Source organism: Balaenoptera acutorostrata, chromosome 9 (assembly GCF_949987535.1).
Source record: "Balaenoptera acutorostrata chromosome 9, mBalAcu1.1, whole genome shotgun sequence".
Classification (NCBI taxonomy): domain Eukaryota; kingdom Metazoa; phylum Chordata; class Mammalia; order Artiodactyla; family Balaenopteridae; genus Balaenoptera; species Balaenoptera acutorostrata.
This window is the reverse complement of record NC_080072.1, coordinates 68419344-68444257: the sequence shown is the minus strand read 5'-3', so window position 1 is coordinate 68444257 and position 24914 is coordinate 68419344. Positions and strand designations below refer to the sequence as shown.

The window sequence follows — 24914 nt, the reverse complement described above, 5'->3', positions numbered from 1 at the left end:
TGGAGTATAATTGCTTTACAATGATGTGTTAGTTTCTGCTGTATAACAAAGTAAATCAGTTATACGTATACATATATCCCCATATCCCCTCCCTCTTGCGTCTCCCTCCCACCCTCCCTATCCCAACCCTCTAGGTGGTCACAAAGCACTGAGCTGATCTCCCTGTGCTATGTGGCTGCTTCCCACTAGCTATCTATTTTACATTTGGTAGTGTATGTATGTCCATGCCACTCTCTCACTTTGTCCCAGCTTACCCTTCCCCCTCCCCGTGTCCTCAAGTCCATTCTCTACATCTGTGTTTTATTCCTGTCCTACCCCTAGGTTCTTCAAAACCACTTTTTAAAAAATTTTTAGATTCCATATATATGTGCTAGCATACAGTATTTGTTTTTCTCTTTCTGACTTACTTCACTCTGTATGACAGACTCTAAGTCCATTCATCTCACTACAAATAACTCAATTTCATTTCTTTTTATGGCTAATATTCCATTGTATATATGTGCCACATCTTCTTTACCTATTCATCTGCTGATGGACACTTAGTTTGCTTCCATGTCCTCGCTATTATAAACAGTGCTGCAGTAAACATTGTGATACATGTCTATTTTTGAATTATGGTTTTCTCAGGGTATATATGCCCAGTAGTGGGATTGCTGGGTCATATGTATGGTAGTTCTTTTTAATTTTTTAAGGAACCTCCATACTGTTCTCCATAGTGGCTGTATCAATTTACAATCCCAGCAACAGTGCAAGAGGGTTCCCTTTTCTCCACACCCTCTCCAGCATTTATTGTTTGTAGACTTTTTGATAATGGCCATTCTGACCAGTATGAGGTGATACCAAATTGTAGTTTTGATTTGCATTTCTCTAATGATCAGTGATGTTGAGCATTCTTTCATGTGTTTGTTGGCAATCTGTATATCTTCTTTGGAGAAATGTCTGTTTAGGTCTTCTGCCCATTTTTGGATTGGGTTGCTTGATTTTTGATATTGAGCTGCATGAGCTGCTTGTAAATTTTAAAGATTAATCCTTTGTCAGTTGCTTCATTTGCAAATATTTTCTCCCATTCTGAGGGCTGTCTTTTGGTCTTGTTTATGGTTTCCTTTGCTGTGCAAAAGCTTTTAAGTTTCAAAAAAAAAAAAAAAGCTTTTAAGTTTCATTAGGTCCCATTTGTTTATTTTTGTTTTTATTTCCATTTCTCTAGGAGGTGGGTCAAAAGGGATCTTGCTGTGATTTATGTCAGAGTGTTCTGCCTATGTTTTCCTCTAAGAGTTTGATAGTGCCTGGCCTTACATTTAGGTCTTTAATCCATTTTGAGTTTATTTTTGTGTATGATGTTAGGGAGTGTTCTAACTTCATACTTTTACATGTACCTGTCCAGTTTTCCCAGCACCACTTATTGAAGAGGCTGTCTTTTCTCCACTGTATATTCTTGCCTCCTTTATCAAAGATAAGGTGTCCATATGTGCGTGGGTTTATCTCTGGGCTTTCTATCCTGTTCCATTGATCTGTATTTCTGTTTTTGACACACAGGATTCTTGGTGGCTGCAGTAGCAGCCTTAGCATTTCATGCCCGTCTCTGGTGTCCTAGGCTTGCGCCCGTCTCTGGAGCTCATTTAGGCGGTGCTCTGAATCCCCTCTCCTCGCACATCCCAAGGTCTTTTGACCCTTAGGCAGGTCCAAACTTTTTCCTGGACTCTCTCTCGGCTAGCTGTGGCGCATTAGCCCGCTTCAGGCTGTGTTCATGCAGCAAACCGCAGTCCTCTCCCTGGGGTCTGACCTCCGAAGCCCGAGCCTCAGCTCCCAGCCCCGCCCGCCCCGGCGGGGGAGCAGACAAGCCTCTCGGGCTGGTGAGTGCTGCTCGGCGCCGAGCCTCCGTGCGGGAACCTCTCCGCTTTGCCCTCCGCACCTCTGTGGCTGCGCTCTCCTCCGTGGCTCCGAAGCTTCCCCCCTCCGCCACCCGCAGTCTCCGCCCGCGAAGGGGCTCCTAGTGCGTGGAAACCTTTCCTCCTTCACAGCTCCCTCCCACTGGTGCAGGTGCCGTCCCTATTCTTTTGTCTCTGTCTTTTCTTTTTTCTTTTGACCTACCCAGGTACGTGGGGGAGTTTCTTGCCTTTTGGGAAGTCTGAGGTCTTCTGCCAGCGTTCAGTAGGTGTTCTGTAGGAGTTGCTCCACATGTAGATGTATTTCTGATGTATTTGTGGGGAGGAAGGTGATCTCCACATCTTACTCCTCCACCATCTTGAAGGTCCTCCCCCCCCCCTTTATTTTTAAGTTGACATCTGAAATTTTTTGTCATGTCTTTAAGTTGTGGCAAACAATGCAATTTCCAGCACTTTATAAATATTAACATTTTTTGTAGCAGTTTTACCTCACTGTTTATTTATATCCAAAGGAATTTAAATATTGTAATGATTTATTATTCAATATCATCCATTTTAAAACCACACTCTTCAGTCAGAATTTTATCATCACTTTTTCTCCTTGAACTTGTATTTGCCCCTTTCCCTAAAGCATTTTACTCTAAAGTAAAATGTATTCGTGCTGGACACCAGTGCGTCGGTGTCCAGATTCCCCTTCACTGAAGATGTTCTTGCTCCAGCTGCAGGGAAGGCTCTCTGCAGGCAGCCTTAAAGAGTCAGCCCCTTGCTCACGATCAGCTACAGAGAGCCACCTTGTTCAAGGTCATGCCCCTTCTTAGGATGCACATGTTCAATGACTGATCGATGTGGGAATATGAATACCTGGACATCTTTGTCCAGCCCAGGACAATCCTGAAAGGCTATTCTGACTCCAGAGCTGCCCATTGGGTCAGCTGAGGCTGTCCTTGAGCTGGCATTGAGGTGCAACTTCTCCCTCTGCCTATTCCAGCTTCCTTCTCCTCCCTGCTACAGATATTGATACCAAGAGAACACTCCTTAATTACCATCTAGCATGCTAAATTCCATTTTAGTTTCTGTTACCTAGAATCTGGGTATGTTTGCAAGTCTTTTATTAATCACTGCCAAACTTGCCTTGATTAAGAATGTGTGTGTGTGTGTGTGTGTGTGTGTGTGTGAATAGTGCTTAAAAATATTTATTTCCTATGACAAGCTGTACATGTTAAGAAAATTCTTCAAGAGTAATTTACTATTATAATTATTAGTAGTATCAAATTGAGTCTAACAACATCATTACAAACTTTTATAAATAATACCTAAGCATAAAATTTTACTTGAAATACAACTTTTAGTGCTACGGGATGTTAAAGCATTAGGTCATGGATCTATGGATGAATAAATTATTTCCAGAATGAGTCAGGACTCACTCTTAGTTTTATTTACATTTCTTGTTTTTAGACAAGTTCTGAGAAACCTCGGGATGGGGATGAAAAAAATTGGAATTTTCCCTATATTATTTAAACTCTTTCCAAGTTACAACTCCTAAATCTCACACTGATCTATTATCCAAGTTAATTCTAATGATACCAGCTGGAAACTCAATTAGGCTCATCTTTAATTTTGTTCAACTATAAACCATTTGACTTGCCAAATCTTTGTTACCCAGCTCTTAGAATCTTTCACTATTGTCTCTTTGTTTGGAGCCCCAGAGATTTTTTTTTACTACTCAGAGATATTCTTCATCGTTTTGTGATGAATGAGTGATGTCTCTCATTCATAAAATAAGAGAAAAATAACTGTAAATAGGGAGGTGGAGACAGAGTACCAGTGGGACCTCACCACGGGCTAGTTCTCAATTCCATGAAAGAGTCCACTGAGAAATTGATGATGCAACTGATTTATTTAAAACGATCCTATGTCTGCCTTTGGAAAGTCTTCACATACCCTAGAGTTTGAAGTCCCTGTCCTACACGATTTCTAATATCCCATCATTTTATTTTGGTTATTGTTTTCCTCTTTAACTACATCTCATAACATGTGCACAACAAATTTATAACATATTGACATAAGGTTGTTTCCAAGCTGATTGTAGGATTCATTCCACAAACTTGTTGAGGGCATATCATTCTAGGAATTAGAGATACAGCAAATCCCTGTCCTTGAAGAAACTTACATTCATGTGGAAAGCAGAGAGATAAGATAATAAAAAATAAAATAACTAAGTAAATTGTATATTATATTAAAAGGTGATGAGTTCTGTAGAAAAATTCAGAAAAAAAGTTTAAATACAGTAGGCAAACAGGGAACTTGTACTGTACTCAGTTGGGTGCAATTTTCAAAAAAGGGAGAAAGTCTATTGAGAAGGTGACATCTGAATCTTTGCTTCAGTAAAAGGATTAGTTTTAGCTATTACTTTTCCTCCTAAGACCAATGCAGTATTAATGCACTATTGATGATAGCACTGTATGTCTGATTTATAACTGTTAGTCTTCTCTGGAGCTCACTCTTATCCTACTGTGAATACAAAGCCATTAACCAATGTGGTTTCAGTGAAATTTGTTTTAGTGTAAATGTTCTACTTGAAATTTATTCATATTTAATATCACCAACTTTGAGAAGACTAACTACTTCTTTAAATGTCTGTAAATTGTGGCTATCTTTTAATAAATCTGCACTCCTCACAAAGCAAATTATGATGGAGAAGGGATTGGAGAAGATATTAGTTTGAAAATGACAGTAAACTTTGAAAATGAAAACACGTGTGGACAGAGAGGCCCTCTCGGCACTTCACAAATGCAAGTTGTCACTGCTAGTTAGAAAAAAATCTTTGTTTTCAGACAATGACCTTCTTGTAAAATTTACACTGTACCATTGTTCTATAACTGGGAATAAATACTATCTTGCACTGTTAGCCTACAATTTTCCATTTCTTTTAAGCTTCCATCTTCCTGCGCTTGTTAAAAGAGACAGAATTGGGACGTGAGACCAGTGATTCTCAAAGCATGGTTCTTGAACCAACAGAATCAACAATATCTAGGAACTTGCTGGAAACAAACTCTCAGGCTTCACCCAAGGCCTACTGAAACTCAGGCGATGAGAATCAGAATCTGTGTTTTATATGATTGTTTATGATTTCCTTTGCTGTGCAAAAGCTTTTAAGTTTCATTAGGTCCCATTTGTTTATTTTTGTCTTTATATCCATTTCTCTAGGATGTGGGTGAAAAAGGATCTTGCTGTGATTTATGTCATAGAGTGTTCTGCCTATGTAAGGTGCAAGAGGGAGGGGATATGGGGATATATGTATACATATAGCTGATTCACTTTATTATACAGGAGAAACTAACACAACCTTGTAAAGCAATCATACTTCAATAAAGATGTTAAAAAAAATAATAAATGAGGAAATTAATAAAGACCCAAAGTGTGAAAACATAAAGAGAACACTGGACAATATCACAATTAAAGAATCCTTTTCAGTAAAAAGCAACATAAATAACATGAACAAATATGGGTGAAAAATTAGGAGAAGCTGTTTGCAATATCTAAACCAATATGAGATGAATAACTAAAATATTTAAGAAACCCCTGAAGTTAATAAGAAAAAGGCCAGAAACTCAACAGGAAAAGAAGGCTATAATTAATCATTTCACAGAGCAAAAACACAACATAGCTAATAAATATATTTAGAGATGTACAATCTTATTTGTAATAAAAAAATGTGAATCAAAATAAATTAAAACAACAACAAAACAATTAGATGAGCAAAATTTAGAAAGTTACATAACTTCAGCCGTTGATGAAAATGTGAGGAAAAAGGAACACTCATACAGTATTGGAGGGAGCAGTAAACTGCTACAGTCTGGACAGTGTGAAATGAAGTATTCCCTGAAAACCAGCAATCCCATACCTGGTTTAGTTTACACAGAGAGCCCATGTATGAGCATATTCACTCCAACACTGTTTGTGGTAATTTAAATTTAGAGGCAAACCACGTGTTTGCCACTAAGAGAATGGATAAGTTACATGTGGTGTGCATGATAACATGGGATAACATGCAACAGTGAAAAGTAACAAACTACTCTGACATAAAGCAATAGATTAAAACAAAAGTTGACTGAAAAACAGTAAGAGACCAAGTAAGACCTAAGGTATAATATTATTTGCATACATTTAAAATACACCAATCACAAAATTAAAGCCATGTTTTTGTAAGAATACATACATTGCTAAAAGTATAAATACATTACAGTGGGTGGCAGGGTGTAGTGGGGTGGAGAAGAGGAATGAGATTGAAAATAGGGATGAGAGATGAAAGGAAAGAAATTAAATTAGGGACCTTACATGGACCCATGATGGTAATGTGCCTTACCTTGAGGAATAAGTCTAGGTCACCTCAGGACACCTGAGTTCTAAAATATACTATCTCTTCATTCCCAATTTTTATATACCTTATTTCTATGTCATGTCAATAATGAAATAATTATAGTGATTATAAGCATTCTATTTATGTGCAAATATTTAGGGAGAATTTTTCTAATACTGTTCCCTTAACTATGATGTTAACTACTCATTTGAAGTAAATTTCATACAACCAATAGAAAATATTCTATTCTAAGTTTGTGAGAGTTTTTAAATTATAAGTTAATCAAATATTCAAAACATTAGAAAATAATAAAAATAGTGTGTTTTTTAACTTTAATTATTAAAAAACATGGCATTGCCTAATATTAAATCATCCTTATGTTCTTGCAATAAATCTTAACTAACTGGTGAAGATAGAGCTTTAAATGTCAATTCAATTCTAAATGTAAATTTTTTACTTAGGATGTTTCTGATGATAGTCAAGCCCTTATCTCCCTATTGAGTGATACTTTAATATGCCCAACTGTCTATTAGCAACTTCTTGGAATATATCCTAGGCACCTCAAACTCAATATGTCCAAAACTGAATCTACTTAATGTTAAATATTATGGTATGAGACATACCATTTTAAAAGACATTAATAAATTATATTCAACTCTTTCAAATTTAACTTTCTTATAAAAAAACAAAGTACTATGCAAGAATCTGGGGATTTACTGTAAAATCTCAGATGATAGTTATACACACTGCTTTATTGAGTAAACCACGTAACATTTTCTAAAACGGACATTCAGACATTCATACTCTTCACTTGAAAATGGCAACAATTTCAAATTCTCATTCAAGTTCTCTGAAAATTAATCCAAGTTATACAGTGGTAGTAAGATATGTAGTATTTTCATACAATGGAAATTATTTGGCAATAAAAAGGAACAATCTACTGATAAATGCAAAACATGTGAATTTCACAGACCCTATGCTTAGTGAAAGAAAGTAGACACAAATGATTACATGCTATCAATTCTATCTATGTGAATTTCTAGTATAGGCAAAACTAATCAAAGGTGGCAAAAAAAAAATCAGAATAATGATTGCCTTGAGAGTGTGTGGAGTTGATTGAGAAGGGGCTTAAAAGTACTTTCTGAAGTGACAGTAATAGTCTATATGTTGATGGGGTTTTAATTACACAGGTGTATGCATTTGTCAAAAGTCAATAAATGTACATTTTGGATTTCTCCATCTCAGTGTAGTAAATTTTATCTTAAAAAACACTATGAACACAAAATAATATGTATTCCTTTTTATTACTAAGAAATTCTATTTCTTAAATGTAAAAAAAAGATGAATTTGGATTACATCAAAAACCTCCTTAATACCCCTTTAATTATTGCCTGTATGTATAAGGAAGTTCTCTTTGTTATTTTTATTTTATTGCAAGCATTTTTACCTCTGGCATTCCTTGTGGAGAAAAGGCACTAAAAGGTGGAACAACATCTGAAACATTTTCATATCCTGGAGGAGGTGGTTCAAATAATGATGTGTTGAAAATCTAGAGAAACAAAATATAATAATCAGAAGCAAATCAGGCAAAGTTTGATTACTACAACCAAACAAGGAAATGTGTAGTATCTCTTTCTGTCAGTAGATGGTTAATGAAGCCTTTGGTATTTTAAAGATACAGATCAAAGAGCCAGCACTGTGCTAGAGACTATGAGGATTTCATGAGATGAATAAACTTAGAGACCCTTAGAGGATGTATAAGCACTAGCTTTTGATTTAGAAGGAAAACTTTAATTCCCAAATAAAAATAACAGCATACAGTATTCTTAGTCACTTATAAAAATGCTAAGATAATTACTTGGGAGCAAATTAAATGTTAAATTCACTTTGAACCAAATATAATATAATCTTTTAAGTGTATCACTGACATTGTTAAGTAGGAATCAATTTTTTTTTAGGTTCCAAACCACTACCTCTAAAAGAGAGCTCCAAGCTACAGGAAAAAGAAACTGACAGAATTCCAAAGGGAAATAAAAATAATCCACCAATATAGTGAGATAATCTAACATTCCTTTCCCAGCAGTTAATAAAGATTGCAGACAAAATAAGAATACATCAAGGATAAAGGCGATTTTAGCCAAACAATTAAGAAATTTGAACTAGTGAACAAATATAAGATCATTAAACTCAACAACTGAATACATTTTTTTCAAATAAACACAGAACATTTATAAAAACTGACCACACAATAGGCTATAAAGGAAACCTCAACAATTGCCAAACGATTAGTGTCATACAAACCACATTATCTGATCACAATGTAGTTAATTTAGAAAATCAGATCAAACCGATAGTGGAATAACTTTTAAATTTGGAATTTTAAAAATACCCCTAAATAGCTCCAAGGCTCAAAGATGAAAACATAGAAATTAGAAAATATTAAGATACTAATGATAACTAAAACACTTCTCCAAACTTGTGAGATCTAGTTGAAGTGGCTCTTAGAAGGAAATTTATGGTTTTAAATACTCATATTAGAAAAGAAGAAAGGTTGAACATCAATAAATTAAGTATTCAACTGAAAATGTTACAAAGAACAGCAAAATAGACACCGGGAAGGTAAAAGAGGAAATTATATAAAGTAAGAACAGAATTAATGAAACAAAAAACAGATATACAAGAAATGATTGCCAAAGCTGAAGGTTTATTCTTTGAAAATACAGGTAAAATTGACATATCTCTGTCAATGTCAATAAGAAAAAAATATAAGGTAAGCACAAATAAATAATATTAAGAGTTGAAAAAAAGTCATATCTATAGATGTCGTACAGATTCAAAAAGGTAATAAGAAAATACTAGGAAGAACTATGCCAATAATTGAAAACTTAGATGAAATGGAAAAATGCATTTTAAAAAATTTATTAAAACTGACATAAGGATGCATTTTTTTAAATCTAAATAGTCCTATAACAATAAAAAAAATTGAATCAGTAGTTTAAAATCTCCCACAAAACAAAGTATCAAACCAACTGGTTTTCCTTTGAGTTTGAAAGATGAAAGTAAAAGATTGTTTAAGTATAACACAAGCTATTTCAGAGATTAAAAACTCAGCTCATTTTATAAGGCAAGTCTAATCTAGAAATTATACCCCAATAAGCAAATTGCAGAAATACAGGCCAAACATGCTATGAATATAAACTGAATGTATATAGATATATGAGTTGAAAACTCTACTACTGAATAATATTACAAATTTCAAAAATGTAAGATTAGTGTAATATTAGAATATCATTTAATATAATTATCATTATGAAAAAGAAAAATTATACTCTCATCTCAAAAAATATCCAAAAAAAAGAAAAATAGTGTTGATAAAATTCAACATAAATCCATGACAAAAAGTCTTAGTAAACTTGGAAAGGAAGTGAATTAACGTAACCTGATACAAATATCAAAATTAAGGTGAAACATTAAAAACATTCAAGTCAAGGACACCTGCTATCACCACTCATTTTTAATGTTAAACTGTAAGTCCTGGTCCATGCAGTAATGCAAAGGGTGGTGGGTGGGAGATGGGGAGTGACTCTGAGCTGACATTATATTGTACTGACTAGAGCACCAGTTACCTACTTCTGATGCTGATAGAACTTAAAATGAAACCAAATCAACTACTACTCTTCAAAAATTCCCATATCTTCCATCTTTCCCATAATTTTTCTGTGGTCCACATAGGGTACAAATGCAGCTGAATCACTGGGAAAGATTATAAGAAAAACTATACTAAAGTGCAATAAAAATCCATCTAGAGACAAAGTCATCCCATCAGCAAGTCTTTCAGCCAAGGAAGTACTCAAGCTCGTCTCACTTGATTTGCCTTTATGGTAATCTTCAATTTTACAACACCACTGAGCAGGTGGATTTTACATCAAGTTTATGAGTTATTCTAACAACTAGGAAAAGTTTCTTAAGGTGATGGAAAAGAGTCTTTTGGGTGACTTTATCAAAGGTAGACAATACACCAGTGAGCACTGCTCACTATCCAAAATTCACTAATATAGCCTCAAATTATGTATTCTGAGTATAATTAAAATAATTTTGGTTTACAAATTTCTATTTACTTTTTGTGACATAAAAAAGGCAATATATATATAGTTCAATCCATATGGTACGTTATCCTTATGTAAACAAAGATAAAATAATGCATATAGTATTAAAAATATTTCTCGCAGAATCTATAAAATGCTAATCATATTTGTTGCCTGTGGGAAGGGGAACTCTTCTGTTCCCCTGTCTGTGTCGTGCAGGAAAGTAAAAGTTTGCAGTTTACCACATAGCTTGGTTATGAATAGCCACAATAATTAAACTAGGAGATGGGGACACAGTAAAAGAGCATTTGTAGTTGGGGTGAGAATAGAGCTTAACTGTCACAAGGTCAAAAGATAATGCCTGAATCTGAAACACAAGTAATACAAGCATGTCATTTAAAGAAACAGAAGTAAATACCAAAAGAATCAACTCAGTGTTGAACAGTGATTGCCTCAGGGAAGGGGGATATAGAGGGGTCCTTCGGAGAACTGTGTGATTCTTTATGTGCAGGTAAAACTTGGGTAAAAATAAAAATGATTTAATGATATAACTTTCAAAAAAGTTAATAAGCTTTTGGCAGCTAACACTTTTCAGGAAAATCTCCAAAATGAAACTTCTACAAGACAGGTTTATATTAAGTGACAGGCTTTAGAAATTTCATAAGTGCTTATAATAGCAAAAACAAATAATGAAATGAAATAAAAGCAAAGGTACAGTCAAAATTGGAAGTGAAGAGGAAGGAAAAAAGAAGAGAAATGAAAGTTTGCTATTTTCCTCATTGCACACAATTGCCAAATTTGATAGATCAAATTTGGTTTAAGTATGCGTATTTTTTTAACATTACCAATATTTTATTACATCATTAAATAATCTTCCTAAATATACATTTAAAGACCCCTTAATACTTAATTATATAGATATGCCCCTGCTCATTTAATAAAGGTTATGGGACCATAGGAAGTATATCAGTATTCCCCATACCTACCTTAAAAATATTTTTAAAATTTTGAAATAGTTTGATAATATTTTTAAAAGTTAAACTGTATTAACTACTATAATTTAAAATAGTGAATTGGAAACTTTCAACTCATATTAGGAAATTTAGCATGGGATTACATCGCTGACTGTAAAACAACATATTAATCATTAAGAAGAGGCTGATTCATTAGTCAATAAGAGGAGGTGATTAAAAATTTATATATACTTAAATCACATGACATTTTTAGTTGACTGATCAAACTAGACATATTTGAAGCTATATGCAATTTAGAAGGCCCAGCTAACAAAAAGACTGAAAGAAGCTATCCAGAGTAAAAGGGGCTACTTTAAATATAGTAGTTGTAAGGCAAATAGGGATGAATATTGAGTTATATTTTATGAGCTTTCATATTGAATATATATCGTGATAAGAAATATCTCAATAACTTGTATTATCTTCTTTCCCAAGTGCCCTAACTAGCAAGGAAGATTGTAAATTCTTTAGTGAAGATATAATTCTATAGTATTTCTCTCCAAATTCTCCTTCCAAATGCCCACACCCAAGTTCTGGGCACAGAGCTGAACACATGATCATATGAGATATAATCATTAAGTACCAATAAAAACCTGCTAGCTCAAACAGCACTTCTCTGAATTTTCTAGCAACTTCAAATCTATGCATGATCTTTTATAGTCCGAACCTATCAAAAAGGTATCAATTTAGTTGCTTAGAAGTTTACTAATATCTCATATTTTATATTAGTGTACAATACTAAAAAATAGAAAATAGCAAATGTCATCAAACATCAATTTCTCAGAATTGTTCAAACATCACATAAATTCAAACATCATAAGAAAGAGTTGGCACCAGAAATAAGATTATTAAAGGCATCATTCACAAGTGTCAATATTGATTTCTATCAGTACTTGGAGATGGTATAGGGCATTCTTTCACAGAAGGTATTTCAAAAGAGTAGACCAGGGGGGCTTATTTTTTCTTTCTTTCTTTTTACCTCATTTCCATCTTCATCAATTATTGAGATGTAGTTGGGATAAGTCTTATTTGGATAGGACAACAGGACATCATAATGGGCTAACTCAACAGAATCCAGGCCAAATTCTTTCCACTGAGACTGAATTTGCTTTGCAAGCTGAAAGTTTTGTTCTGTTCCAGCTAAATGTGGTATCCGTGTAAAATTACTGTTGAACAAAAATTGAAAGCGGTTAGAAATTTTTAGTCAGCCTTTATCTTAAATCAACAACCAAATAAGGCAGATTTACATTAAAAAATACTTTGAAGTGTTATACATTAAAAAAGCAAAGTGGCACTATTATTGCATCAAATAGATTTTCAAGTGTGTTTTGAAATTTTCATGCTCTAATTTGTACTCATTCAAGAGAAAAATTAGAAAAACTGATCTTTGTAGAGAATTGTTACACGCAATCCTGTAGATGTATCTCTATATATTAGATGAGGAAAGTGTTATATTCTTTCTTAAGACCCATGCATCTTTGAACTTTCATGGAATTATCTGTTTACTTCACCTTGTAAAATATAATTGGAAAATAAAAAATATTTTCATACAAAGATCAAGCTGTGACATGCCAAGAACTACTGATAATTACATTTATTTTTAAATACTGAAAGTTATAGCCAAGTGAGAAACCCTTTGATTAGCAACCATTTTAAAGTGCCTTCCTTAAGGAGTAATCTGAACATATTTACACAAGCTCAAACTGAATCTTTTGTACTCCATTCACCATATATACTTATTAAGTAAGTATAATACTTAAAATCAATGATGAGAATTAGTCTGACCACAAATTTCTTTAACAAATAAACTATGTGGCTAAATTTTAGCTACCACAAATACTTTCATGAATAGATTAATTTCCCATTTAATATGTCCAGATACTGGTGCTTTTGTTTGTTTTAAATTTCTCTCTCTTGGAAATTTGTTGTTTCCCTGAAGATTCAGTTCATTGGTATTTTCAAACCCCTTCAAGAAAAAACAAAAAATCCCATACGACAAAGCATCATGTATCATGATAAGACACTGATTTATTTCTAGCTCATGAACTTCTTGAACTTCATGAATTTCTGGTTCTAAATATGTAGATTTTTCTAAACTCAACACACTTCCATCCTGATGGTGATTTAAAAAAAAACTAATAGCCAACATTGCTATGATGATCCCAATTTCAAATGTTTGATTCTATTGTGTATCTTTAAAAAAAAAGGAGGAGGGGGATTCTGGTGATTAATTTTATAATTATATTAAAATCGTTTAAATTGTATTTACAAAAATAGTATTAAAATTCTCATTCAATAAATTTTTAGGGGCTTAAAACCTAACATGGGATTTCTAATGCGTATTTACAAAATAAAGTAATGAAAAGAACACAATTTTAAGAGCCAGCTGAGGAGTCTGTATATCACTTCATCAATGGATACCTGCAAAGAAAACAGAAAATGGCCAACAAGTTGCTATTTTCTTCCATATTACACAAATCCAAACTATAACATAACTAGATGCAGATTATGCATATTTCCTGAAGTCACAGCTATAACTCTATTCCTACATGAGAGAAGAATTGTTATGGGAGTCTTGAACCTGCTCACACACAGAGGAGATCATTATTAGACTTTGTTATTACTGAAACTGAGTCCCCCTAAAACCGAGCTCCCCTGCCAAGTTTATGATTAACCTCTCTAACCAAAGCTTTATTCTCTTTCTCATTCTGCCCCTGTTCCTCTCAGGATTAAGAAGTATCAGAGAAAAGGGGGGACTGAAACCAAGCAGTACCTTGCAGGCCCCTCCCAGGTACAAGAGCCCCTCAGTGTCCCCTGTTTCTTTTTTGTAGTAAAAGGCTTTAGTCTCCTAGGCCTTCCATGGGTTCCAAAGAGCAGACTCAAGCAGTTACTAATTAGGGAAGTGAGGGAATAGAGAAACAAAGGAAAAGCGGTCAAGCAAGAAAGTGATGATAGCTTAAACAGTATAAAAACGTGATGCGCTATCTTTGAGCTGTTCTGCAGAAACTAAGAACCCCACCCAGGTGGAGGATGGTGACTACATGCTGACCACAAGCACACAGACCCTAGACTAGTTGGAACCAGAAGGTTGATGATTCAGATTTCCAAAACATCACCCTGTTACTTCACCACCAACCAATCAGAAGAAAGTCCATGAGCTGCAACCCTCACCCCACATGTTGCCTTTAAAAACCCTCCCCTTTAGATAGCTAGTGGGAAGGAGTCGCATAGCACAGGGAGATCAGCTCGGTGCTTTGTGACCAGCTAGAGGGGTGGGATAGGGAGGGTGGGAGGGAGGGAGATGCAAGAGGGAAGAGATATGGGGATACATGTATATGTATAACTGATTCACTTCGTTATAAAGCAGATATTAACACACCATTGTAAAACAATTATACTCCAATAAAAACGTTAAAAAAAAATCAAATGGGAAAAATATTTTCGGATCATCTAAAGTATTTTGCCTATAAAAATAAAGGAGAGAAGGAGTTATATATAATGCTTAAAAAAAAAAAAAAAAACCCTTCCCTGAAAGCCACCTGGAATTTCTGGTCTTTTGAGCATAAGCTGTCTGTTCTCCCTATTTGGTGCCCTACAGTAAATGCTGGACTCCTTCACCTCAACCTGGTGTCAGTAGACTGGCTTTGCTGCACAGCAGGCTAGCAGACCCAAATTTGGTTAGGTAACATTATGAGTGAAATTCCTGGTAAAAGTTTTGTCATTACCCACCAAGATGCAATGGTGTTCTATGATCAGGTTTAGAACCCACTCATTTGGAGCAAAGTTAATCCTGAAAATGATGAGTAGGAAAAAAGATTTGTTTCCAAGGATAAATAAATCAATTGGCCACAAAATCAGTGTATTACAGGTTTTGCCACTAACTTGTTGTATAATCCTGGCCATGTCTTAAATTTCTCATCCATATGTGGGGAGAATATTGCTACCTCACTAATTCACAAAGATTTGAGGCTCAATTAGACAACTGATAATAAACAGAAATTCTTTTTTTTTTTGTTTTAATCAATTGAGAAGTGTGTCACAGTGTCTTGATTCTATTAGAATATCCAGTTATTTTCTAATAAGAAGAATAATTTACAAATTATCCAAAATAGCCAACAACATGTATTAACAAAAAAAATAGGCTCATACATCTCTGTCTGGCTAGAAAAGATTATATATGTTCCAAGTATCATTATGTTATCTCAATTAATAAAGGGAGCTATTGGTATTCCTGTTTTCATACATTGCATCTGGTTTACAAATGCACAGTGCTTACAGAAGTTAGATGACTTAAAGACAGCCAGTGAAAGATGGAACTGGTATTCAAATGTAGATCAGTGAAAGTCTAAGACACCCTTCTGAAATAATCTTGTCTTTCAGAACAGGGTGGAGAAGGAAATTCCCTCTAAAGACATGCAAAATAGTGAACAGATCTGAGAATTTAACCAGATGTTACAAAACAAAAGGGAAAACATAGAACATAGGACAACCTTGCACCCCAAGGGAGACTGAAAAGGCAGCCCCTACTTAACCCCCCCAGCCACTATTGAGAGTCAGGTGACTTAGAAGTAGTAGAGAATTTTTAGTAGTAAAGCAAAGGATGAGAAAGGGGAACAAGACAGAGGATCTGAGGCTTTAATGACCCCTAACCTAAGGGTCTAAATAGACTGAAAGCACTCTGATGGACAAATGGCAAATTGGAATTCTGGAGAGTCCAGGAGGCTTCTGGAGGTTCTGTGGTCCTTAGAGGGGTGAGTGGGGGTTCTGTAAATCTCTTTCTTTTGTTTGTTAATGATGAAAATCCTTGAGTTCTAAACAGTTAGAGGAGCTTGGTCAAGGCCACAGAGAATAAGCAAGAAGCTGACGGCCCAGAAGGTGAGCTAGAGGAAGGCATTCATTTTATTTCTTTGCTGGTCACTCCATCTCACAGGTTAGAAATGGAAAAATGAAGCAGAGGCAGCACCCCTGTCTAGGAGTGAAGATTATATCTCTCCAGACTTCCACTTTTATTATACCTATTATACATAATTATAGTAAAAGAAGTGCAAGAGGCAGAAGGAGTTCCACAAAATTTAAGCTTCTGGATATCTCACTTGAAATGGCCCTTCCAAAGACTTGATAGGTGCCCTAGCAAATGTTATTCATAGTTTTAATTCTATCGTAATTAAATAGACATATGTGTTTGTATGACTATGTGTATGTACATCTATACATATATATATTTACTTGACTGTTTTTACATAAAATTATAACTTGTATTCACTAAGGAGTCCTTTAATCGTTATCAGGACTTCAAGTATGTCACTTTGAAAAAGCTAAGTATTCCAATCAATTATTCAATAAAAGTGTTTTATTTTTAGTTGCCTTGCAAATACTTTTTTGTTAATTAATTAATTTATTTATTTTTGGCTGTGTTGGGTCTTCATTTCTGTGCGAGGGCTTTCTCTAGTTGCAACAAGCGGGGGCCACTCTTCATCGCGGTGCGCGGGCCTCTCACTATCTCGGGCTCTCTTGTTGCGGAGCACAGGCTCCAGACGCGCAGGCTCAGTAGTTGTGGCTCACGGGCCTAGTTGCTCCGCGGTATGTGGGATCTTCCCAGACCAGGGCTCGAACCCGTGTCCCCTGCATTGGCAGGCAGATTCTCAACCACTGTGCCACCAGGGAAGGCCACAAATACTTTTTAAATTTACTCATTTACCTCTTTTTCCCTACAGCAGGATAGCTATTTCAGGAAATAGGGAGCTGGTTTTTACACTAGGTCGCATATATGCTCTCTAATTTCATGCTCATCAGAACAATATCACTATCCCCACTGTATAGAGGTGAAAATGATGGCTGAGGAAGGTTAAGTATTCACTCAAAGTTACTTTAATATCAGTGGGCAAAGATGGAATTTAAACTCGTGTATGTCTGACTTCGAAGTCCAAAATTTATTCTTTTGACTAAAATATACTATCTTCCTCTGAAACAGGAGTCAGCAAACTATGTTTCACTGACCAAATCCAGCTCACTTCCTTTCTTTGTACAGCCCACAAGCTAAAAATGGTTATCACATTTTGAATAGGTGAAAAAAATCAAGAGGAATAATATTTTGTGACATATTTATATGAAATTTAAATTTGAGTGCCTACAAATAAAGTTTTATCGAAACCGTCACACTTATTCAATTACGTATTTACTATCACTTCTTTGGTGCTACAATAGCAGAGCTGAGTAGTTGGGACAGAGATCAGCTGGCCTACAAAACCTGGACCTTTACAGAAAAAGTTTGCTGACACCTGCTTTAAAACATCTATCATGATAAAGTTCAGTTGAAGGTACAATCCTCTCCAGATGAAACATGATACAAGATCTTCAGTAATAAAACCTTTTTAAAAAGTCAGTTTCTGTTTATGAAATATTGGATCAAAACTTCTAAACAGAATAATAAACTTTTAAGTATATGCTTACTACAAGAACGTCTTGATGTTCTCTGCTTTCAACTCATCCAAAAATGCTTTCTTCACACTATGCTGTGGAATGTTAGTAGCTCCACTGGAGGATTTTATAAACCATCCTGTAAAATACAAACAAATATAGGAATGAGATATGAGCTTATAGACAGGGCCTATTTTTCCTTATTATTGTATTTATCATATATAAAACATAAGTTATCAATGACCTCTGGCATTAACTGAGATTTTCTGAAGTTTCATTGCTCTTGCCTACTTCCATTGGAAAAAAAATCATGCAGACAGACTTAATTACAAATCAGCTGCAACATATTTTTTAATCCAATTTCAATAAGTATTGCTGATATTCTAAGAAATGTTTTATGAAATTAGCACTAAAATTGAAGATGGCTCAACTGATGGGGAAAATGAAGGCAAAAAGGAGATCCACCTTCTTTCTCCTTAAAGCTTCTATCCCCAGTGACGACTCCTCTGCTGACCCAGAATAAGCATTTAGTAAACGTTTGTAATGAATTAATTATGAGTATATTTCAAGTACATAAATTATTTCAAAGAGTTGAAGGCAATTCAGACTTGTAAGTTGTTCTGGTTCTGAAACTAAAGCAAAATATGCTTAAATATTTTGTGCTTGCAGTTGAAGCAGGCTTCAGAAGTTCAACTTCAGAGAGCTACAGTGAAACTCCAATTCACCCAACATCTCTGCAAGACACACAGTGAACACAGGGGCTAGAGGCAATGGGTAGCCAGATCGCGTAGAGCCATTAGCCCTGGTAGTTGGCTTCGTGACATAGTTTATTTAGATAAATGATATGATTTGTGCATAAAACAGTTACCAAAATCACCCAGCTAGCTTTCATGGAGCTTTCCAGTTATTAATCACATACACGTTACACACATGCATATATACACGCATATTGAAATAAACGGTTGGCAGCAAATGGAAATACAGTTCCACCAGTATGTAAAATAAAGGGACTTGGATTAGACTGTAGGATCAGGGCACTCGGAGGATGAAATGCTTGAATCGAGATCTAAAAAATGAGCTGGATAAAGAGGACGGAGGCCTGTGGGAGGGAGGGAGCAGAGAATCCTAGGAAAAAATTAACAAACATTAATAAAGAACCCACAGCCATTGAGCAGTGAATTTAAGGATGGGGCTGAGGGCAATACTGGGACGAATAAAATGCTTTTAAAAGATGCAGAAGGTCTTAATCCTCATGCTATCCTTGCCAAGTGTATTTCCCATGTTTACAGCTGAGAAAATTGAAACTCGAGTTGAAGTGTGCCCTTAACGAGCACACTTATCAAAGCCCCACAATAACCCTAATATCCACATGCTAGTTATGAGCAGAGTGTGGGCTCAAAGGTAACACAACAAACAAGAAGAGGCTGAATTTGAGCCAGCTTAGTTGGTCTATGCCCTGGTGTTCTAAATCCCAGAAAGGGGACCCAGAATTCACAGTAGGGCCGAACTCCCAGGCTATACCTTAACGCTAGTCCTGTGCATTAATGCCCAATTAGAAGTATCTCCTCACCAGGAAAGAATTTTTAAAAAGTGTCAATACCCCAATACTGTGCCAGGAGCTTTAGATGCTATTTCGTTTACGATTCCCACTAAGTTACAGATAGTATTCTTATAAAGGTTGACAGACTGTGGCTCAGAGAGACTCGGTAACTCGCTCAAGGCCACAGAGAAGTTGCAGAGTTAAAATTAGAATTTAAAAGAGTCTCAGCGAATCTGTGCTGCCCCCTGGTTATCATGGAGAGTTGGGTTAAGTCTGCAAAGCAGTACACAGGGGAAAACGCTAAAGAACTGCTATTAAGGATCTGTTCAGAGCACTGACAACGTCAGCCAGTTAGCTCCTAAATGTTCCTCTTTATTTACTCGCAAGGACGAAAGAATGAGAGAATAGGGCTCCCACGCAGCAGTGCCCTGAGTTCTACCTACTGTATACACGAAGCAGTTCCAGGCACAGGCACTAGATAAAGACCCCAAACAGGTAAGAGTCGTTTCTTGCAAAGCTCCTTGGACGACCTAGCAAATGCCCCCAGAGATCCGGCGCTCTTGCTAAAACGTACCGATTGCTCGCAGGGCCTCAGCAGTTGGAACTTTCTCAAGTTCAGTTTGAGTCTCTCCGTTGTACTCCTTAGCCTGGGTGACTGTCCTACAGTAGCCCGTCCAGAACCCAACTGTGCACCGCCCCCAGCAACTCCCACCTAACGCGCGGGAGCTCGTCCCCACGTTCCCCCAACCCGATCACCGCCCCCCACCCCCCGGGAGACCCGGAGACCAGCAGCTGGACCCACGCGGCAGCTGGCCCGGGAGCCCCGCGAACCGGCGAACAGCCGGGTAGGCTCGGGGCTGTGCGTGGCGAGGGCCCCCGTACCGAAGAGGAAGCCGAGGACGAAGAGGCAGGCGGCCAGCACCAGGGCCCCAGCGCACAGCCAGCGCGGGCGGCGCCAGGCGACAAAGGTCGAGTCGGTTTCGTGCAGGGGGTTCCACATCTCAGCGTGTGGCCGGCGGGGCCTCCGGGGACCGGCGCCTCTGCGGTGGCCCCCCTGCTGCCTCGCGGGCGCCGGGGCAAAGGCTTCCTCCTTCGAGGGCCGCGCTTACCAGCTCTGCAGCCTAGAGTTCACTCCCAGCGCAGTCCACTCGCACTCCCAGTTTCTCCGCCCCTGAAAGTATTTCTACTTTACTCTCAACCAATCCCGGAGAGCAAGAGGCAGCATCAGTCCCCAGAAGAAGAAAACCCGCTCCCTTCGGAGAGGTGCTTAAAAAAAAAAAAAAAAAAAAAAAAAAAAAAAAAAAAAAGTTTAGCTTGAAAGTTTCTAGCCCTTACTTTAAAATGAAAGGAAAAGAAGGACGAAAGGGAAGGAGGAAGCAGGGAACAAACTCTTCTCCTTTCTCCACTTCTAGACCACAATCCGATTCACAAAAAGAACACTAAGTTCTTGATGAACGATCCTCTTTTGTCTGTCTAGGAGAATGCATGTTCCAGGCAAGTTAGTAGACTAGACTAAACTATTTCTCAAGAACTTTTTTCAGATCTGAAATCCTATTAAATACTATTATAGCCCTAAAAGGAGTAAAATCAAGTAGAAAACGGTGGTGTCCAGTTCTGGCACTGCTTTGGATATTCAGGGAGTGAATTTTGGTGTCAATGCCAGTTACCACTGTGCTCTTTTTCCTAATGAAGATCATTGATACTAATCAATTATTAGGGAATTATTCCCCCCTTTACATAGCACAACCATTTTTAAAGAAATATTATTGGAATTTGCTGAAGGCAGAGAGTACATCTCTTTTTATATCAGAGCTGTCCTTGGCACTCTCTTACATTGTGGGTATGAAATCAGTCTTTGTTGAATTAACCTGAAGAGTCAATCACACATAAATCTACCCCTGTTATAAATTCTTAAAAAATTATAACAATGATATCTAAAGGAGGGCAATAACCACATGCTTTATAAAATCAACGATGTTCTTATAATCTGTAAGGGAGACTGCATGCATGACTTAGGAGTGCTTTATGGAAGCATTGTATTTAAAAGAATCTTGAAGTACCAGCAGAGTTTGAACCAGGGGAGATGAGAAGAAACTTTGGGTCTGGGAGCCAGAGGGATAGTCGAGGAATGGCAGATAGTTTGCTTTGGGAAAGGGAGCGAACAGGGAGAGAGTGAGGAGAGACGGGGCTACATCATAGAGAATGCTGGGTACTTTGATAAAGAATTTCAGAGCTAAGTGAAGAGATGTGGGAAAATTAAAATGTTAACAGTGAACCAAGACAACTACTAGATGACTTAGGACAGGAAAGGAAGGAGTTTCTTAATCCCTTTCTAACAATAGCTTATATTTATTAAACGTCTCCTAATCTTCCTGTTGTTAAATCTAACCAGGAATGGTGGAAGAATAATACTGAGCACTTTCTAAATGAGCCACTTTATATACATTAACTCGTTTAATCATCGGTACCCTTCGTGGTTGATACTATCACCCTTCCCATTTTACATGTAGGAAAACTGAAATTTAATGAGATGAAATAAATCACTCAAAGTCACAAAGCTAAGACGAAATCCAAAGTGTACCTTACTCTAGACCACTGTACTGCCTTCCTTGAGCATGGGCTGCATTTGCTAAGCTCTTTGCTTGTATTGGGAGGAGCAATGGGCTTGAAGTCGGAAGACTTGGACTTAAGCTTTGGATCTGGTCCTGTCTAAGCCTTGTACCCTGGAGAGTCACACATTCGATTTCCTTGAATGTATCTTCTCATTTGTAAAATATAGGATCATCTAATAACATTATTAAGTACCATCTGTTAATAAAGATGTTCTGAAGGTCAGATGCGAGTATAAATGAGGGAAATTATATTTATTAAATATAAGAAGGGTTTTGAACAATGTTACAACTACCTAAAAATTTAATTAATACCCTTATGGTGAACTGGGCTACATTTGAAGAAATCAGAGAACAAATGAACATCTGTCAAATCTTATTGAAAGGATTCCTTCTCTCCTCATGAAGCTTACAGTTTAGTGGGAAAAACATAGCTTTTACGAGTAATTAATGACTGATTAATATTATGAGCACATTCTACATGGCAGGCACTTGCTATATGCTTTACATAATTATTTCATTTAATTATCAGGATTTAGCCCAAAAGAATTTGAAATCTCTAACAGGTGGTTTTTCAAGCCACACTAGATTTTTCTTTTCTTTTCTTTTTTAAGATGCTCTCTCTCTCTTTCTTTTTTTTTATTTTTTATTTATTATTTTTGGCTGCATTGGGTCTTCGTTGTTGCACGCGGGCTTTCTCTAGTTGTGGCGAGGAGGGGCTACTCTTCCTTGTGGTGCACAAGATTCTCATTGCGGCAAGCCACACTAGATTTTTCTGTTGCCACTATTTCTCTTTTACAGCTGAAGAAACTAAGCTTTAATGAAGTTGATTAACACCCACCCTCCCCCCAAAAAATCCTGACACATGTTTGCTTTGATAAGCATTAGATCACACTATACTTCCTTCTTCGACTATTGAGGAAAGATTGTAGATGACTCTTCATATAAGGACTTGTAGAAGAAGAAGAATGCCAAATCCAGTAAGATACGTTCTTATTTTTCTTGATTATAACATTTATCATACTATGTTGTAACTGTGTTCACTTGTCTATCTTCCTGGATATTGTGAATTTTTTTTTTGAGGTCAAGGACTTTATTTGATACATATTTATACCCATAATCCCTGGCACAAGATAGCTAGGAATGGCTATTTGTTTCAATGAACAAACAGGTGAATGATTGAACAGAAGAACAACTTTAATGTTAAAAAGGAAAACTATTTGCTTGATAATTCACTATGTATTATGTCACCTAATGACAAATGAAAAATCTGACATCCCTACACCTTGCCTGGGTGCCTATTTGAGATTTCAAAAACATTGGTTTCATACAATACTCTCCCCAACCCTGCACCATTTACTTCCTTCACACATTCATTATGACTCATAAACTCCCAAGGAAAAATGAATACAACATCTGCTTAATACTGCTTTATTTTTGAAAGTGTCCGAAATTGCAAATGTACTCCTCTATGTGGACATCTTATTTCCACTTTCATATGCATAACTTCTTATATGGACGTATTATTTCCACTTTCATATGCATAATTTTTTCTCTCTTTAAAGATCCTGCTTAAAAATACCTGTGTTGTGAAGTCTTCTTGATATTCATAGACATTTGCTACTAATACACTGATCTCTGCTTTTCCTTAATTTTGTGTCAACCTTTTGTTACACATGTTACTCTCTTATTCCCTTTCAGATTTTAAGCTTCTTGGTGCCAGGAACTATATCATGTTCCTGTCTATTTTCCAGAGTTATCACAATGTCTCGCATATAGAAACATCCTCTTGAATGAATGGATGACATTATGCTAAGTAAGGAAGCAATTATGAGGTATAAGAGATCATTACTGTTACTGAAGAACTTTACTCAAAGGGGGAAGACAGGACCTAAACGGAAAGATAAATAACAATACCAGAAAGCAGAGATTATGAGCCAAAAAGAACAGCAATAGCTTGTGCTCAGGAAAGCATTTTGGGCTCCTTGTTTGTACCTAATGATTCATATTAACCTCATTAGCTTTTGTTTGAAGAACACCTTGAAATATTTCATAGTCCCATATGACCATCCATACACAAAAAAATGTGTGGGTGGATGGATCTAGAGACTGTCATACAGAGTGAAGTAAGTCAGAAAGAGAAAAACAAATATCGTATATTAACGCACGTATGTGGAACCTAGAAAAATGGTACAGATGAGCCGGTTTGCAGGGCAGAAGTCGAGACACAGATGTAGAGAACAGACATATGGACACCAAGGGGGGAAAACTGCGGTGGGGTGGGGATGGTGGTGTGCTGAATTGGGCGATTGGGATTGACATGTATACACTGATGTGTATAAAATTGATGACTAATAAGAACCTGCAGTATAAACAAACAAACAAACAAAACAACTAAAAAAAAAAAAATGTGTGGCTCTACTTTGTAGGTAGGTAGATAAGGTAAAATGTGACCTGATCATTCTCTTCCTCTCCCAGTGCAGGAAATAATAGATTCAGAATAGAAATATTAAATGAAGGAAACGTAATACACTTGTATCTGCTACTAGTTATCAGCTCTTACAGAATCTCTAGACTGAAAGCTCCAAAGAGGAAGGGCTGTGCCTGACAGAGCATTTGGCACATAATACTTATACAATAAATACCTTTAAGTGATTGAACAGTACAGCAACTATTAGATGATGAATAGTTATTACCTAGTTACAAAACTCTTTTAAACAATAGAACAGTATAGTATAAAATAAAACTATTTAACTTTAATTCAGTAATGAGAGAAAGCATTTTTGTCCTTTACTAATATATACTCATTTAGATATTTTATTCAGTCTGAAAAGCATTTCTTAAAATTATCACCAAGGGCCAAGTACTGGGCTGGGTCACAGAAACACCAAATAATAAGATCTTTTTTTGCTTAAGCTGGGATTTCTGACTCTCTGAACTGTAAGGTTCGGTAAAAGCAGATGCTCAATAAATAGTAGCTATTATGATTCCCTACCTATGACTGGCT

At 36.4% G+C, this 24914-nt stretch overlaps 1 protein-coding gene across 1 annotated transcript in view; it reads right to left on the bottom strand.

Moving 5' to 3' along the window:
• FOLH1 (folate hydrolase 1) overlaps window positions 1-20450 on the bottom strand; it is a 58706-nt gene extending 38256 nt beyond the window's left edge. The window contains exons 1-4 of the mRNA XM_057553873.1: window positions 20181-20450; window positions 17792-17897; window positions 12321-12507; window positions 7691-7792 (exon numbers count right to left, since the gene is read on the bottom strand). Coding sequence (XP_057409856.1) covers window positions 7691-7792; window positions 12321-12507; window positions 17792-17897; window positions 20181-20298 — 513 coding nt within the window. The 5' untranslated portion in view covers window positions 20299-20450. The remainder of the gene's footprint in view (window positions 1-7690; window positions 7793-12320; window positions 12508-17791; window positions 17898-20180) is intronic.
• Window positions 20451-24914: the final 4464 nt, after the last annotated feature.